General features: G+C 44.6%; 2 protein-coding genes and 1 long non-coding RNA gene across 11 annotated transcripts in view; 2 read left to right on the forward strand and 1 right to left on the reverse strand.

Annotated features, from left to right (window-relative positions):
* PDGFRL (platelet derived growth factor receptor like) overlaps positions 1–8,649 on the forward strand; it is a 78,046-nt gene extending 69,397 nt beyond the window's left edge. For both annotated transcript variants that reach the window (XM_055567291.1, XM_055567292.1), the window contains exons 5-6: positions 2,714–2,853; positions 4,406–8,649. In XM_055567291.1, coding sequence (XP_055423266.1) covers positions 2,714–2,853; positions 4,406–4,594 — 329 coding nt within the window. In that variant the 3' untranslated portion in view covers positions 4,595–8,649. The remainder of the gene's footprint in view (positions 1–2,713; positions 2,854–4,405) is intronic.
* Positions 8,650–8,803: 154 nt separating this feature from the next.
* The window catches only part of MTUS1 (microtubule associated scaffold protein 1), a 188,002-nt gene continuing 180,069 nt past the window's right edge, over positions 8,804–16,736 (reverse strand). For all 8 annotated transcript variants that reach the window (XM_055567285.1, XM_055567284.1, XM_055567286.1 and 5 more), the window contains 5 exons: positions 16,384–16,457; positions 16,141–16,236; positions 14,315–14,431; positions 9,957–10,054; positions 8,804–9,364 (listed from right to left, as the gene is read on the reverse strand). In XM_055567285.1, the coding sequence (XP_055423260.1) occupies positions 9,070–9,364; positions 9,957–10,054; positions 14,315–14,431; positions 16,141–16,236; positions 16,384–16,457 (680 nt within the window). In that variant the 3' untranslated portion in view covers positions 8,804–9,069. The remainder of the gene's footprint in view (positions 9,365–9,956; positions 10,055–14,314; positions 14,432–16,140; positions 16,237–16,383; positions 16,458–16,736) is intronic.
* LOC129643132 (uncharacterized) lies at positions 9,267–15,621 on the forward strand. The gene is made up of 4 exons (XR_008710102.1): positions 9,267–9,393; positions 9,723–9,783; positions 10,964–11,079; positions 13,105–15,621. It is a non-coding gene; the product is annotated as an uncharacterized LOC129643132 (long non-coding RNA).

Consider the following 16,736-nt stretch of genomic DNA (forward strand, 5'->3'; position numbering starts at 1 on the left):
CCTCAAAATTCCTTTGGCTATTCAAGGTCTTTTGTGTTTCCATACAAATTTTAAAGTTTTTTAATTCTAATTCTGTGAAAAATGCCTTTGGTAATTTGATAGAAATTTCATTTATATCCATAGATTGCTTTGGGTAGTACAGTCATTTTGACAGTGACATGGTATATCTCTCCTTCTGTATGTGTCATTTTTTATTTCTTTCATCAGCATCTTATGGGGCTTCCCTGATGGCTCAGATGGTAAAGAATCTGCCTGCAATGCAGGAGACCTGGGTTCAATCCCTGGGTCAGGAAGATCCCCTGGAGAAGGGCATGGCAACCCACTCCAGTATTCTTGCCTGGAGAATCCCAAGTTCAGAAGAGCCTGGCAGGCTACAGTCCATAGCATCACAAAGAGTTGGACATGATTGAGCTAACACGTTCACTTTCACACTTTTCAGCATTTTATAGTTTTCTGAATACAGGTCTTTTGCCTCCTTAGGTAAGTTTATTCCTAGGTATTTTATTCTTTTTGATGTGATGGTAAATGGGATTGTTTCCTTAATTTCTCTTTCTGATCTCTCATTGTTAGTATATGGGAAAGCAATAGATTTCTGTGTATTTTTATAATTCTACAAATTTACCAAATTCACTGATGGGCTCTAGTAGTTTTCTGGTAGTGTCTTTAGGGTTTTGATGTTTAGTATCTTGTCATCTGCAAACAGTGATAGTTTTACTTCTTCTCCCTTTCAGTTTAGATTTGTTTCATTTCCTTTTCTTCTCTGCTGTGGCTAGGACTTCCCAATCTATGCTGAAGAGTAGTGGTGCGAGTAAGCACCCTTGTCTTGTTCCTGACCTTATTGGAAATGCTTGCAGTTTTTCACCACTGAGAATGATGTTAGTTGCGGGTTTGTCACATATGGCCTTTATTATGTTGAGGTAATATAATACTTACCTGTGCCCACTTCCTGGACAGTTTTTTATCATAAATGGGCATTGAATTTTGTCAAAAGCTTTTTCTGCATCTATTGAGATGATCATTTGGTTTTTATTTAGTTTGTTAATATGATTATCAAATTAATTTGCATTCATTGAAGAATCCTTGAATCCCTGGGATAAATCCCACTTGATCGTAGTGTATGATCCTTTTAATGTGTTTTTGGATTTGGTTTGCAAGTATTTTGTTGAGGATTTTTATGTCTATGTTCATCAGTAATACCAGCCTGTATTTTTCCTTTTTTGTGATATCTTTGTCTGGTTTTGGTACCAGGGTGATGGTGGCCTCATAGAATGAGCTGCCTCTCCTAGCTTTTAAATGTTGGAGTTCCCCCCAGGCACTTTCTTTGTCTGTCCTCCTGGTCCTCCTGGGTGGTCTCGACCATAGCCACACGCTGCTGCATATTTGTGTACCAGTCACTCCGGGGGGAATGGATGTGGCCTGGCTCCCCAGCTTCGTGTACCCAACTGTCTCTCTAACACCTGCGCTGAGGTGCCTCACAGGCCCTTTCCTGAGCTCTGGGCCTTCCTCCCAGGCCTGGTTCTTCAGTTGCCCTCATCCCAGCAATGGCGCTGCAGTTCCAGGGTACAGGAACCGGAAACACTCCCAGCTCCTCCCAGTCATTTTGACTCATTCCATCAAAGCCCGTGAATTCTGCTGTCCATCCTACTGCAAAAAGAGTTCAACTATCATCACTTCTTCCTTGGTCTAACATGAGTGCCTTTACAGTTGGTCTCTTCCATGCCCACACTTTCTCTATCTTCTACCCAGTAACTGATTATTGGTCCAGTTAAAACCATTCTGTGGGCTAAATGAACTACTGAACCAATGAACCTCTGAACTAATGAACTTTTCCTAGAACCAAAGTCAAAATCTTCCATATGGCTTGAAAGGTCTTGCAGGGCTGGCCTCTGCCCTCCCCAGGGTTCCCCTCTACTCCCCTCAGGGCCTGTCTGCTGGTCCCTCCCTTTTTCCCTGCAGGCCTTCATCCCTTAAGGAAACCTTTCATGCTTTCCAGACCATCCTGAACTTCCGCGACACTCTGGGTTTCTCCTTCGATTCTTCCCACAGCTCAGGTTCTAAACCCACCACACAGTGGCCTGTTGAGGGTGCACCTCCTCTGCTGGAATGGAGGCCCCGGGGCTCAGAGACCATGTCTGGCTGGTTCCCTGCCTTAGCCTCCTCTCCCAGCACATTCCTGGATCCATGCTGCCCTCAAAATTACTCGAGTGGACTGAGCCTGATGAAGAATGTTGTCTCTGCAATGCTGTGAAGGCAAGATCCCACATGCTTTTCCTGCAAGTGTCTCTCCCATTGGTGGATCCTGACTCGCTCCTCTTCCTCCTAAAGCTACCGAGCCATACACCTGTCTTCCCCTGTCGGTGGTCCTCTCTCCAGACCGCCGTGTCTTCCTTCCCCTTGTTCTGCTCCCAAACCCCTTCTCTCCACCTTTTCATTCACACAAGCTCCTCGCAGATCTTCTGGGCTTGTCTCATTACAAGTGGAATGTCTGGGGGTCTCTGGATGTCCACCCCATTCTGGACCACCAAGGTAGACAGAGAAGAGGCATCATAAAACCCCAAGTAGTGGACAGAGCAGGTCAGAGACTAGTTGGGCAGCTGAAGAAAGGCAGGGATGTCCCATATCTGCCCAGAGAAGAGGACACGTCTGTTGGTTTGTGTCTGCCACCCTTGCCCATGGATGGCATCTCACATCGCTGTCCTCTGCTCACTTCCAGTTCCCAGGGGCCCTCCGTCAACGACCATCTTGGCATCCTCGAACAAGGTCAAGGGCGGGGATGATGTGAGTGTCCTCTGTACAGTCCTGGGGGAGCCAGACGTGGAGGTGGAATTCAGGTGGACCTACCCAGGGCAGAAGGTAAGCATGGCCCGGCCTTGGCCAGCTGCTCTAGTGTCTAGTTCCCTATTCACCCCCAGTCAGTGCTGAGGACGGTCACTTAAGATGTGTGAGAGACGCATGGAGCCCTGCTAGGGCAAGAACTTGCTGGTTTGCTGCTAAAATGTTTCAATTATGTTTATATTGGGTTGCCCAAAATGTTCATTCAGGTTTTTTCCTGTTACAGAAAAACCCAAAGGAACTTTTTGGCCAAGCCAATAAATGGCTTTTTTTTTAAAGAACAGGAAAAAGTGACTGAGTTCCATTAGGTAATTTAGTCAATGTACCCTCTTTTCTTCATGAACCTGAAGGAAGGGACAAGGGCATGAATAGGAAAGGAGGGGGCCTCCTTTCTTCAACCCCAACCTCAATTTGCAGTCTTAACTTTGGATTAGTTGGAGGCCAATCTGCCTTCCTTCTGGAGTCCTTTAGCCTTTTCCATGTAAAAGTTGGTCCCCGGGGCAGAGAACTCTGAGCAGACACCCACCAAGTCAGCATGTAAACCCAGGCCTTGGAAAAGGTGCCATGAGGCCGAGATTATCTTAAAATAGACTTGCCATAAACGCAGCTCCAGCACATGCAGCCATGGGCCTGTTCTGCTCACTAAAATAGACAGCCTCGCTACCAACATGGAACAATCCCCTTGTTGCCAGAAGAGATCTGGATCTGGCATCCTAAGATGTACTTGGCAGCCAATATGCTTCTGGTCGAAGGGCTGTGATTGGTGGAAGATAACTCTCCCTGGAGAATGGTGCTTTCCCAGTGCTAGGTACTTGTTTCTAAAGTGTTGTCCCATTTAGAAAACATTAATAGCTTGCATGTGAGGTTTTTTGGTTTCTTTACATTGCTAAGTATTAGCAGAAAGGGTATTAATTCAGTAATACTGTAAATATTACGATTGTGTTAAACTAATTCAGAAGACACTACTTATCACTGAAGTTGGAGGAAGCATCTCTGAAGTGACCATCTCACTTTCTAGAAATAGGGAGTGAAGTCACCTCGGGTATAATATTATCCATCCCGGGCACAGCTTTCCGCCCACTGCAGTCCTAGGGCACATTGGACTAATCGTGTCTCCCTCCCCCAAATCTGAGCAGTTGCGAGCTCATATTCATTTACAAGGTGAGTGCTTCAGGCTTCTAAGTTCTGTGATTAAGAACCACTGCACCAAGGGGTGAACGTGAGCAGTGCCAACAGCAGAGCGGTGGAAAAATTTATCTGTATCTTTATGCCTAATACCAGCCCCACATTCTTGAAGTTCCAAAAGAGTAAAATTCATATTAAGTAGAAACTTGAAGAAAAGGGCAGGGAGAGCCAAACAGCATAATGAAATTCAAGGCCCTGCTTGGAAAAAAAAATGCAGCCTAAACTGACTAGACAGTATCAGAGCTCCCATGAGCTGCGCATACCAAATAGTCCTGTAGGAGCATGTCTTTTGCGCTTTGAAAGGGATACTCAGCAGTGTCAGATGAATGGGAGCTGTTGAGAGCAGCGTGTGGTTTGTGCTCCAGTCCCCGTGGGTGTTGTTCAACAGGATGAAAGGCCCGTGACGATTCAGGACTCCTGGCGGCTGATCCACAGAGGACTTGGGCACACCACAAGGATCTCCCAGAGTGTCCTGAGCATCGAAGACTTTGAGACCATTGACGCAGGTTATTACATCTGCACTGCTCAGAATCTCCAAGGACAGACCACAGTAGCCACCACTGTGGAGTCTTCCTGACTTGGAAGATGAAGTCTAAATGAGTGGACGGAAAGCCCACTGGTGTCCACAGCCGGCTCCGAGGTTCTTTGTCTTTGCCAGGGCCAAACCCCAGGCCCTGCCTTGTGAGTCAGACCCAGACCTCCAAACTAAAAGGAAGTCATTGGTCTAATTATACAAGTGCTAACTCTCCTAGCAGAAAGCATGTATTCTGACTGCTGACCTACGTATATGCATTTCTAGGGTTTCTACTCAGAAGGCATATATGTAAACAACTTTATATAATCATTTTCTATTAAAGGAGCAAGTTTTTGTAAAAAGTAAAAAAAAAAATGGGCTAAGTGCTCGTTGTTTAAGTCGGTTTGAAGTACATCCGGAAGCACTCATTGGCAGCAATGTGTGAGGCAATACCTAATATTCCCTTTGGTATCATAACCACGCTATGAGAGAATCTAAGAATGCAGTGATTTTATATATATATAGTTCAACTATACATGAACTATTATATGATATGAAGTATCAAAAAATATTATATAAACTTGTTTTTTAACTGCTGCACTCAGAATTACTAGTTCTAGATTAGACAGTACGAACAACAGCGTTTTTTTTTAAAGATTATTTATATAGGTTGTCCTGGGTCTTCGGTGCTGCACGCGGGCCTTCTCTGGTTGTGGGGAGCAGGGGCTGTTGTTCGTCACGCTGCACTGACTTCTCGTTGCGGTGGTTTCTCTGTCACTGCGGAGCACAGGCTCTGGGCGCGTGGGCTTCAGTACTTGCAGCTCACAGGCTCTAGAGCACTGGCCCAGCTGTTGTGCTGCATGGGCTCAGTTGCTCTGCGGCATGTGGGATCTTCCCCAAACAGGTATCGAGACAGTGTCCCTTGCATTGCAAGGTGCATTCTTAACTACTGGGCCATCAAGGAAGCCTAGCATGTGTTTTTAAATGTTTAACTTTCAATATAAAATAGATGCACAGGTTGAGGAAGATTCCACTTGTTTTAGGCTTATTTTTACCACCTTCAAAATATATAGACTGTAGCTGTTCCAATTTTCTTATGTTATACAGCAGAAATTATTGTTAAGACCAGTAAAAGCTTATTATTTCTCAAATACCCATAGCTTTGAATTTAGAAAATCTTGAGGTCTAGCTCTGGGAGCTACACTTCAGCTCATGTCCAATTTTGTGGTTGCAGTGGAAATTCCTAGGAAACTATGGTTCAAACTAGATAACACTTTGGAGAGTGAACTATGTCAGAGGATACAACCCTTATATTGAATATTCCAGCATTATTTATTTGATTAAAGTCAAATACTTTCCATCACTCCAAACTGAGCACAACTATGGTTGTTTCCACACTCGTATTTTTATGATGTGCCAACATTTTGCATCCTAAGTGGTAACATTTGTTTTCAAGATAATGTTAAAGTTCTGTTTTGTTTCCTCTCTCATCGTCTCCTATTCTCTGAAGACGTTTTGTATTAACTGTGTCAGAACGATTACCAGAACCTAAATGGCATGGAGGACACAGGGAACAGCATAAGATTTACCACGTGCAGGGAATGGATGGCAAACCCACTTTGGCTAATGATGTTGAGGACAGCTTGGAAAGTAAGCAGAGAGAGATTCCAGGAGGTGGCAGTGAACCTACGTTCCCATTTATCAGAAATGAACATGAAAGGTTACATACATAGTCAAGTGTCAGAGATAAAAGACTGTAGACACAATCACTAGTAAAACAAAACAAACAATGCATCATGAATATCAGTCCACTTTGTCAGTTCAGTTGCTCAGTTGTGTCTGACTCTTTGCAACCCCATGGACTGAAGCACGCCAGGCTTCCCTATCACCAACTCCCAGAGCTTGCTCAGACTCATGTCCATTGAGTCGGTGATGCCATCCAACCATCTCATCCTCTGCCATCCCCTTCTCCTCCTGCCTTCAATCTTTCCCAGCATCAGGGTCTTTTCCAGAGAGTCAGTTCTTCGGCTCAGGTGGCCAAAGTATTGAAGCTTCAGCTTCAGCACCAGTCCTTCCAAAGAATATTCAGGACTGATTTCCTTTAGGATTGACTGGTTGGATCTCCTTGCAGTCCAAGGGACTTTCAAGAGTCTTCTCCAACACCACAGTTCAAAAGCATCAATTCTTTGGCACTCAGCTTTCTTTATAGTCCAACTCTCACATCCATACATCTACTACTAGAAAAACCATAGCCTTGACTAGACGGACCTTTGTAGGCAAAGTAATGGCTCTGCTTTTGAATACGCTATCTAGGTTGGGGCTAGCTTTCCCTCCAAGGAGCAAGCATCTTTTAATTTCACGGTTGCAGTCACCATCTGAAGTGATTTTGGAGCCCCCCAAAATAAAGTCACTGTTTCCCCATCTATTTGCCATGAAGTAATGGGACCAGATGCCATGATCTTTTTGAATGTTGAGTTTTAAGCCAACTTTTTCACTCTCCTCTTTCATGTTCGTCAAGAGGCTCTTTAGTTCTTCTTTGCTTTCTGCCATAAGGGTGGTGTCATCTGCATACCTGAGGTTATTGATATTTCTCCTGGCAATCTTGATTCCAGCTTGTGCTTCATCCAGCTTGGCATTTCTCATGATGTACTCTGCATATAAGTTAAATAAGCAGGGTGACAATATACAGCCTTGACATACTCCTTTCCCGATTTGGAACCAGTCTGTTGTTTGATGTCCACTTCTAACTATTGCTTCTTAACCTGCATACAGATTTCTTAGGAGGCAGGTAAGGCAGTCAGGTATTCCCATCTCTTTAAGAATTTCCCATAGTTTGTTGTGATCCACAAAGTTGAAGGCTTTAGTGTAGTCAATGAAGCAGAAGTAGATGTTTTTCTGGAATTCTCTTCCTTTTTCTATGATCCAACAGATGTTGGCAATTTGATCTCTGGTTCCTGTGCTTTTTCTAAGTCCAGCTTGAACATCTGCCAATTCTCAGTTCATGTACTGTTGAAGCCTAGCTTGGAGAAATTTGAGCTCTGCTTTGTAGTGTGTGTGTGTAAGTGACAACTCAAAGATCCACCTCTAGTGGCCTGAACCTGTTCTTACTATAGGGGTTATTTGTAAAGCCATTGAATAAAAGCTACGCTGATTAGTAAATACTGACAGCACAAGCTTGAAACATGCAGAGAGGGAGAAAAAAACGCCACAGTTTTTCCTTCTATTTCCCCCATCATATTAGAACTGGGGGAGGTAATAAGTGATGTTTTGAAAAGAGACTGAATGCAACTTGGAGATGAGCTGGACAGGCCACATTTTCCTCTCACCGGCTAGCCATTCTGCTGTCGTTCCCAGGACGGGAGGATTCTTCAAAGGTATGTGAAAATTTAGCATTGTCTCCGCAGCCTGCTCTATTAGCAAGGTGCTCCTAGTCATCCATAAGCACCGAATCCTGTCTTCCCCAGTTCTGTCAGCTATTGACCCTTTTTTGTTCTTTAATCTCTCTGGGATGTCCCCAAATTTGTACTTTTGGAACCAGGCCCTGGTTTATTTGGAAAAGTGGTCAGCACCTTGAAGATGAGCTGGCTTTGGCAAAGCATATTCCCTGTCCCAGAGAAAAGCAGGAAGGAGGTGGAAGGTTTGCTTTTGTGGCTCTGGATGGGGAAGAGAGGGGCGGGGGGATGGGGATGGGAGAGAAGAAGCCAGTTGAAATCACTGAGAATAGCTCAGATCAAGCTAAAAATAAGGCAGAGAGCAATCCATGGGTACTGCTCTTTCTTTATACAGATTTCTTTCTTTCTTTTCTTTTTATGCAAAATTAGGGTTCTGTGTTTGCTCATAGCCTGAGAAAAATGAATTGTAGTATTTCACGTTCACATGGGTAAGTTAAAAAAAAATCTAGCTAGTTTCAACTGACATGGCTGAACACTGAAAGGCTGCTTATCAACAAGTTACTCAAAGGGATGCAGAGAAGGTACAGACCCAGGCAAATCAGAGCTGTTGCTGTGGCCCCCTCTTCCCCGCCAGGGCAGAGGGCCGAGCTGGCCGGTAGTAAAGAATCCTAACTAAAGAATCCTAACTCCAGCAACTATTGCTCTTCCTTCCATGGCTTCTGCAGAGATGTCTACACTGACAACTGCTTGACGAACACGTCTCCAGAGATGCTCAGCTCAACACACACCAAGGGAGGCAGTGTCCAACACACGACACTCGGGTCCATCTGCTCCATCCACACAGCCCCAGTCAGACCAAAAGAAAAATCACGAGAAGGCGTCTGTGGTGAAGGTTATATAAATTACAAAGGTTATATAAGGTTACAAAGGTTATATAAATCTTTATCTTAACAGGCCCCTGAGAGTTTTCCCCTTTACCCATAGGTGAAAAAGGCAATGACCAAGGTTTTTCCCGTTCTGTAAGTGCTTTGTGCGACAGTGTCCGTGTAGATCCGTTCCCATAGCATCTTTGGACCGGGTCGGATGCCTTCCTCCGGAGCCCGGTCTCACGTGGGAGGAGCCGGTTTGGGCTGTGGCTTCCCACTTCTAGGGCGGGTGGTGCGCGGTTGCAGGCGGGGTCAGTCCTGCAGAGACGCCTTCAGTCTGTCTCTGGTTCCCAGGGAGGTCATCCGGGTGAGAGATGCTGGGGCTGGGGAAGGAGCCGGAGTTCCGAGGTGACTGGAAGGGGGCGGCGGGGGACGTGGGGGACCTCTTGGGGCTGCACAGGTTCCCGTTGTGGAGCTTCCAGAGCAGCTCCTCGTTCTCCATGGAGAGGCGCTTGTTGACCTTGGACTCCTTCTCCAGCGACTCCTGCAGGACCGCCTGCTCCGTGGAAAGTTGCCTGGCAGACAGAAAGGAGCCAGAAATCATGTGAGTCTTGTTTTTTTTTAAGAGTCTGAAAAAAAATTATTACTGGTTTAAATTTGAGAGCCCCCAGATGATCTCTGGAATGAAAGCAATTACTGTACACAGCCTGGGCTGGCAGAGAAACAGGGAAGTGTGAGCTGGAGCCAAAGGAAAAGCCATACGTTGAGGCAATTTCATAGCAGACCTAGTAACGCACCCACAGGCAGGCTGTGTGTCTTAGGACCCTCGTAGGTGGTAGGGGCGTGGTGGGGAGGGGGGCTGTTTCCTGCTTGGGGTTTGTTTGCTGTTGTGATGATCCTTCTCTGAGAGCATTCTCCACTTCCATCAGCCAGGTTTCCCTGGGAAGGGAAGGCATGCCCGCTGAGGACTCAGGCTTTTATCCAGGCCCCTTGGGTAAGTGAAGGCGCCACGGGCTGCAGTCATTTCCCAGGCAGAAATCAGAACCTCTTTAACCACTCGCTTCAGTCCAGGAGGGACAGGAGTGGGCCGTGCTAAGAAAGGAACACTCAGGGTTCATGTGTGAGGCAGGGAGGGGCTCGGGGCAAACAGGACAGTGGCACCATTACCTCGAAATTGCCATGTGCTTGTCCATCCGAGCTTTCAGTTCTTCATTCTCCTGCTGGAATCGCTTCAGTTTGTCCACCAGTGCTGTGTTATTGTCCACCTTGGCATAAATGAGAGTGTCAACATTCATACGTTAAAAATTACATAAGGCCCCTTATTCCTTGAGGTACCTTCCTGATATCAGTGTAGGCTACAGAGATTTAATTTAGGAAAGTTTTTTTTTTTTTAATTCTTTTCAAGGTTAACAGTATTTTTATTTTAAAAATTTATTATTGGAGTATAATTGCTTTACACTGTTGTATTAGTGTCTGCTGTACAACGAAGTCAATCAGCTGTATGTATAGAGATATCCCCTCCCCCTGGATCCCCCATCCCACTCCTCTAGGTCATCACAGAGCACTGAGCTGAGCTCCCTGTGCTATATAAAGCAGCTTCCCACTGGCTGTTTTACACACGGTAGCGTATATAGGTCAATGGCTACTCTTAATTCAGCAAAGCTGAATGGTATGTTGAACATCTCTACACTGACGCACTGCGAGAAAGAACCTACTGCAGCAAAACAGAGCACACGGGTATTACTTTTCACATGTGTACCAGGGCATGTGAACACACACACACACCCAGGGGCTACTGATTTGCTCAAGGTCACGCTGCTTTAGAATTCCCAAGAATTGGTGCCCTGCCCTTGGAGGCTGTGCCTCTTTCAGTTTCACGGTGATAAAGAAAACCGCAGCCCGGCAGCCAACGTTTATCAGAGACACTACAGCTTCTTATGATCAATTTGGGGAAAAAAAAAAAAAAAATCCCACATTTGATGAAAACTCAGTTCATGGCAGTGTTTAACACGACCTTAATCATGGTTTCCTGCTGGCTCGCCAGCATGTCCCTCTGAGTGGCTACACAGTGCAATCCACAGAGCTCTGTGGAGCCTCAAAATAAAGAAATGCATGACAAAAGGCACCCCTCCTTAGCTAAACTAAAGACATGTTTGTTTTCCTTGAAAGTTTAGCCTGGGAAGGACAACAGGCAAGCAAACTGATCTGCCAGATTAAAGGAGAAAAGCCCAGAAGACACTGAATCAGCTAATGATGAAGAGCTGAATACACTCCTGCTCACTTTCTGAAGGTAAGATTTCATTACCCTCTTGGAGGAGACATCACAGCTCTGTCCAACTTCGTGCTAAGTCCTTGTCACTGGTGCCTGTGACTAAGCTTTTTTTTTTTTAATTGGAGTATAATTGCTTTACAATGTTGTTAACTTCTGCTGTACAGCAGTGTGAATCAGCTCTCTGTATACGTATATCCCCTCCCTCTTGAGCCTTCCTCCGATCTCCAGCTCTCTGGGTCATCGCTGGGCACCACACTGAGCTCCCTGTGCCATGCAGCTTTGCTATGAGTGATCTGTTTCACACACGGTAGTGTACGTATGGCATTGTACTCTCTCAGTTCGTCCTCCCCTCCCCTCCTGTGTCCACAGGTCGATTCTCTACGTCTGTGTCTCTATTCCTGCCCTGCAGGAAAGTTCGTTACCATTTTTCTAGATTCTGCATATATGCATTAATACATGATCTTTGTTTTTCTCTTTCTGACCTACTTCACTCTGTGTGACAGACTCTAGGTCCATCCACATCTCTACAAATGACCCAATTTCGTTCCTTTGTATGGCTGAGGTACTACTCCATTGTATATATGTACCGCATCTTCTTTATCCGTGCATCTGTTGATGGATCTTTAGTTGCTGTGAATAGTGCTGCAGTAAGCCCTGGGGTCCATGTCTTCTTGCATTGTGATTTTTTTCAGGGTATACACCCAGGAGTGGGATTGCTAGGTCATATGGCAGTTTTAGTTTTTTAAGGAACCTCCATACTGTTCTCCATAGTGACTGTACCAATTTACATTTCCACCACCAACATCTTATTATCCAGAAAAAACTTAGGACAAGCCAACCAGGTGAAATATCCCCAAAATGTGACTAACATGTAAAATAGAGGTAGGCTTGGAATTTCCAGGAAGTATAAAGGAACACAAGATAAAAACACAAGGTGGGGAAATCTGGAATTAAATATTGGGTAGTGACTGGCCTTAAAATAGTATCTCTTCCAATTCCTCATTTTACTGGAGAGGAAACTAGCCCTGGAAACCAGTTCTCAGAGCTAATGATCAGCAGGGATAGGTTTTTGTTTTGTTTTAATGAAGAAAGCCTCTTTGCTTTCTAAGTGTGTAATTTTTGACAAAGGCATGGAGGTTACAAATAAACAAGGTAACAGTGGGCTTATCTGTCATCATATCAACCCCTCCTTCTGCATATACACCATGCCAAGCTGACCAGTACTTCCTGGGCATGGCAAGGGATAGAAATACTTGTGGATCAACGAAAATTAAGATGGATGAGTAATTTTACAGCAGAGTCTGATCTTACTGCACATGAGGGCTTGAAAAGTTCTGATGCGGCAGCATAGAGACAAGCAGCTACTATCAGGGTTATCTGAGTCAGTGCTGGCAGCCATACCGGCAGCCACAAGACCGGATGGAACAGGGAGGCCTATCCCTCTGGCGGAAGCTGGTATATACCAGGTTGGGGCCATTAGAGACCATGAGCTCCTTCTTTCCTTTACAAAAGCAAACTTTCCTGGTAATTCAAAGCATCCATGTATGCACATGGGGGTTAGCTCCTACCTCCCTTGAAAGGTAATAGTCTCTAGAAGAAAACCAAACAGCAAAACAAACAAACAAAATAATGAGTAACGAGTGCCTTCCATGCTACCTATTGTCCAGGGCTGGTTTGGGTTTGACTGAGGCACCTACTCAACACTGAGTCACCTACAGTTAGGGGGAGAAGGGACAACCTCCTACAAAGCCCTGGACTCGCCACACGCTGACGTCAGCTGTCTGTCCTGGAGGCCACAAAATAAACTTTATTCCTGTTTTTCATAGCGCTGGCTACTTATCCAACCAGGTTAATTTTATAAATGTGCAATTCTTTTATCACAGTCTAATTCCCATGAAGCAAGATGGAGAATTGAGATATTTAGCAAGATTGAATTGCTCTGAGGGGATTAAGGACCCAACTGATTTGAGCATAAGAAAGCCCTTGAGCTGGTGGTATATTAAATAACCACTTTTACATTATTTAAACATTGTTTTTATGCAGGTGGCTATCCCCAGACCACGGATATGAATGACCTTTGCTGTTATTTTTCTAAACACTGACTGCTCCGTTTGCATGTTCCACTGGACATGGAACAACAGACTGGTTCCAAATAGGAAAAGGAGTTCGTCAAGGCTGTATATTGTCACCCTATTTAACTTATATGCAGAGTACATCATGAGAAATGCTGGACTGGAAGAAACACAAGCTGGAATCAAGATTGCCGGGAGAAATATCAATAACCTCAGATATGCAGATGATACCACCCTTATGGCAGAAAGTGAAGAGGAACTAAAAAGCCTCTTGATGAAAGTGAAAGTGGAGAGTGAAAAAGTTGGCTTAAAGCTCAACATTCAGAAAACGAAGATCATGGCATCCGGTCCCACCACTTCATGGGAAATAGATGGGGAAACAGTGTCAGACTTTATTTTTCTGGGCTCCAAAATCACTGCAGATGGTGACTGCAGCCATGAAATTAAAAGACGCTTACTCCTTGGAAGGAAAGTTATGACCAACCTAGATAGCATATTCAAAAGCAGAGACATTACTTTGCCAACAAAGGTTCATCTAGTCAAGGCTATGGTTTTTCCTGTGGTCATGTATGGATGTGAGAGTTGGACTGTGAAGAAGGCTGAGTGCTGAAGAATTGATGCTTTTGAACTGTGGTGTTGGAGAAGACTCTTGAGAGTCCCTTGGACTGCAAGGAGATCCAACCAGTCCATTCTGAAGGAGATCAGCCCTGGGATTTCTTTGGAAGGAATGATGCTGAAGCTGAAACTCCAGTACTTTGGCCACCTCATGCGAAGAGTTGACTCATTGGAAAAGACTCTGATGCTGGGAGGGATTGGGGGCAAGAGGAGAAGGGGACGCCAGAGGATGAGATGGCTGGATGGCATCACTGACTCGATGGACATGAGTCTGAGTGAATTCCAGGGGTTGGTGATGGACAGAGAGGCCTGGCGTGCTGCGATTCATGGGGTCGCAAAGAGTTGGACACGACTAAGCGACTGATCTGATCTGATCTGGGCGGGGGGACAAAAACTGTTGCAGAAGGCAGCAATGAATAAGCCTTAAGCTAACACAGAAAAGAAAATGTAACCTCTTTTACCTTTCCCATGTTTCCAAACATCTCTAGACACGAAGACAACCCTATAGATCTAGCTCAGAGGCCTCAGGTGTTACCCCGCTCCGTGAGGCTCTGCACTAAACTTACCAGTTTCTCCATCTTCATTAACTTCACGTCCTGTTGGCGCAGCTTCTCATTCTTGATCTCTAGCACGGCTTTCAGGCTTTCTAACTCTTGCTCCAGATACATGATCTGAGGGTTTTTCTGGAAAAGACACAGCAGGATATGGCTCTGACTGATCAATTGAACACAACTGCATGGTTCATGTTCTTCATACAACGACGTCTTTGATTAGATTTAGAAATTAAACAAGTGGCAAGAGACATTGACCTTCTTTTACAGGTTCAAAGAAAGAGCTAAAAAGAAGGGTTAAGATAAGATGACTTCCATCTCAAAGTCTTTGGTCTTAAAAACGATATAATGCATTCCACATTTGAAAACATTCTCACTCACCCATCAGTAACTTAATATGTTAAAAAAATATTGGTAGCATCAAATATTTTATGGAAGTAAGAGGAAAGCCATACCTTACAATACAAAACAGAATTCTGGCTGCAGAGTATGTTTGGAGGGAGAACAGGGAAGGATTGTTCGCTCTAACCTAAGTCAGTGACTGAGGGGGAATAGCTGGGCAGTGTGTTTATAGGGCTCTCTGGCAATCACGTCCTGAGTCTTTCGGATGTTTGCCATGATAGGCATGTGTAGACCTGGCTGTCCTTCTAGGGCAGAATAATGCCCCATCAGTGAGTGACATCCTAGCACTGTGAAAATTCTATCCAAGATAAATCCTATGTAAGGGAAGAACAGCCTGTGAGAGTACACCACCAGGGTGGATTCCCTGACTCCTTGGCCCTAAGTATGGAAATGCAGGTGAACCTTGAATACAAGGTAACCTACGACACAAGTTAACGCGCACAGTCCTCTGATCAGATAGTAAATAAGGGAATTCCTCAGACAAGCAGTCAGTGGTGATGGGTGTCAATCATCAGAACTTTCCTTCTGGACAGTAGTTAATGCTCTGGGGCAACCCTTAGGGGGAATCAGGGAAGGTGCCCGTGGGGACTGCTTCACAGAGCTCACTGAGGGACCCCCAAAAAGCTGGGAGGATGCAGAAAAGTAAGGATACAAGTTGGAAGAGAAAGTTAAGTTTACCAGAGAAATTCATGTTTTTCCAAAAGTGAGGATTAGCCATACAATGAAATATTGTTCAGCCAGAAAAAGGAATGAAGTGTCTGTACCTGTTACACTATGCATGAACACTGAAAACAAAAGCTGAGGGAAAGAGGCCAGACACAGAAAGCCACATGCAGCATGATTCCATTTCAGTGAAATGTCCAGAGCAGGCACACCCATAGAGACGGAATGGAGACAGGTGAGCCTGGAGGGCCGGGGAGTTTGGGTTTGTTTGTTTGTTTTTTTTTGTGGGGGGGTGGGTTGGGGAAGGATGAGTTAATAGCTGCAGGGTTTCTTTGGTGGGGGTGATAAAAATGGAATTAGATCCTGGTGACCAAGGCACAACTTGTGAACTGCTGATCTTTTTTTTTTTTAAAGAATGACTATTGTGGTATATAAATTATATCCCAATATAGCAAGTTAATTTTTTTAAAAAGTGAAGTCTTCACATAAAGAACTCTGACCCTAATTGAGACTTTTCCTATCTTCCTGAAGGTGTTAGCATAGATCACTAGCAATTATTGGATTTCATCTGTTATGCCAGTTTTTAGAATTGAAAAAAAAAAAGACCCACTAGTAACCAAAGAAGCCACTGTATACAGTTGAAACAGCATACTGCAGGCTATGAAAAGGACTCCAAACCCATACTATTTCTCTAGCTGCTGAATACTTAATTGACTCTAAGAGACAGTTGAACAGAAGGAAAATTCAATAGTGATAGGAGAGCATACACAACTTACTAAATTTGCTTTCTCTCTTGATATTCTTTTCTGCTCTTCTGATTTCAACTTTTCATTTAAAGCGTCATTTTCACTCTTCAGATCACTGATTTGTTTCTGAAACACAAACAATGAAATGTGGAACATGAGTAAGCAAGCCGGCACCAGAAACCTGGCAGATGTGTGCACAGAAACATACCGAAACCACACAAGCCTCAAGGCTGATGACCGGGTGTGCGTGCGTTAGAGGCTGAGATTACCTACCTCTAGTGATTCCTGCTTCTCGTAGAGCAGATCCTCGAGGGATTTCTTTTCCACTTCATGGCTTTTCTTGATTTCTGAAAGAAGTGATTTTTGAGTCAATACCACCCTATGAGATCACTGCATTCTACATTCGTTAAAGCACGTGGGTATGAGAGTTGACTGTGAGGCACTGTACCTATGTTACTTTACATTTGTATGGTACTTTTGTATAAATCAAGCTACTTGGTCTCAAATTAGCCCGTGAGGTGAGTAGGGCAGCTAATTCCCATTTTATGGATGAGAACATAGAGGCTCAGAGAGGCCAGAAGATCTGAGGGAACGTAGAGAATGCCTTCAGATTCCCGGGCTGAGTC

This window comes from Bubalus kerabau, chromosome 2 (genome assembly GCF_029407905.1).
Source record: "Bubalus kerabau isolate K-KA32 ecotype Philippines breed swamp buffalo chromosome 2, PCC_UOA_SB_1v2, whole genome shotgun sequence".
Lineage (NCBI taxonomy): Eukaryota > Metazoa > Chordata > Mammalia > Artiodactyla > Bovidae > Bubalus > Bubalus kerabau.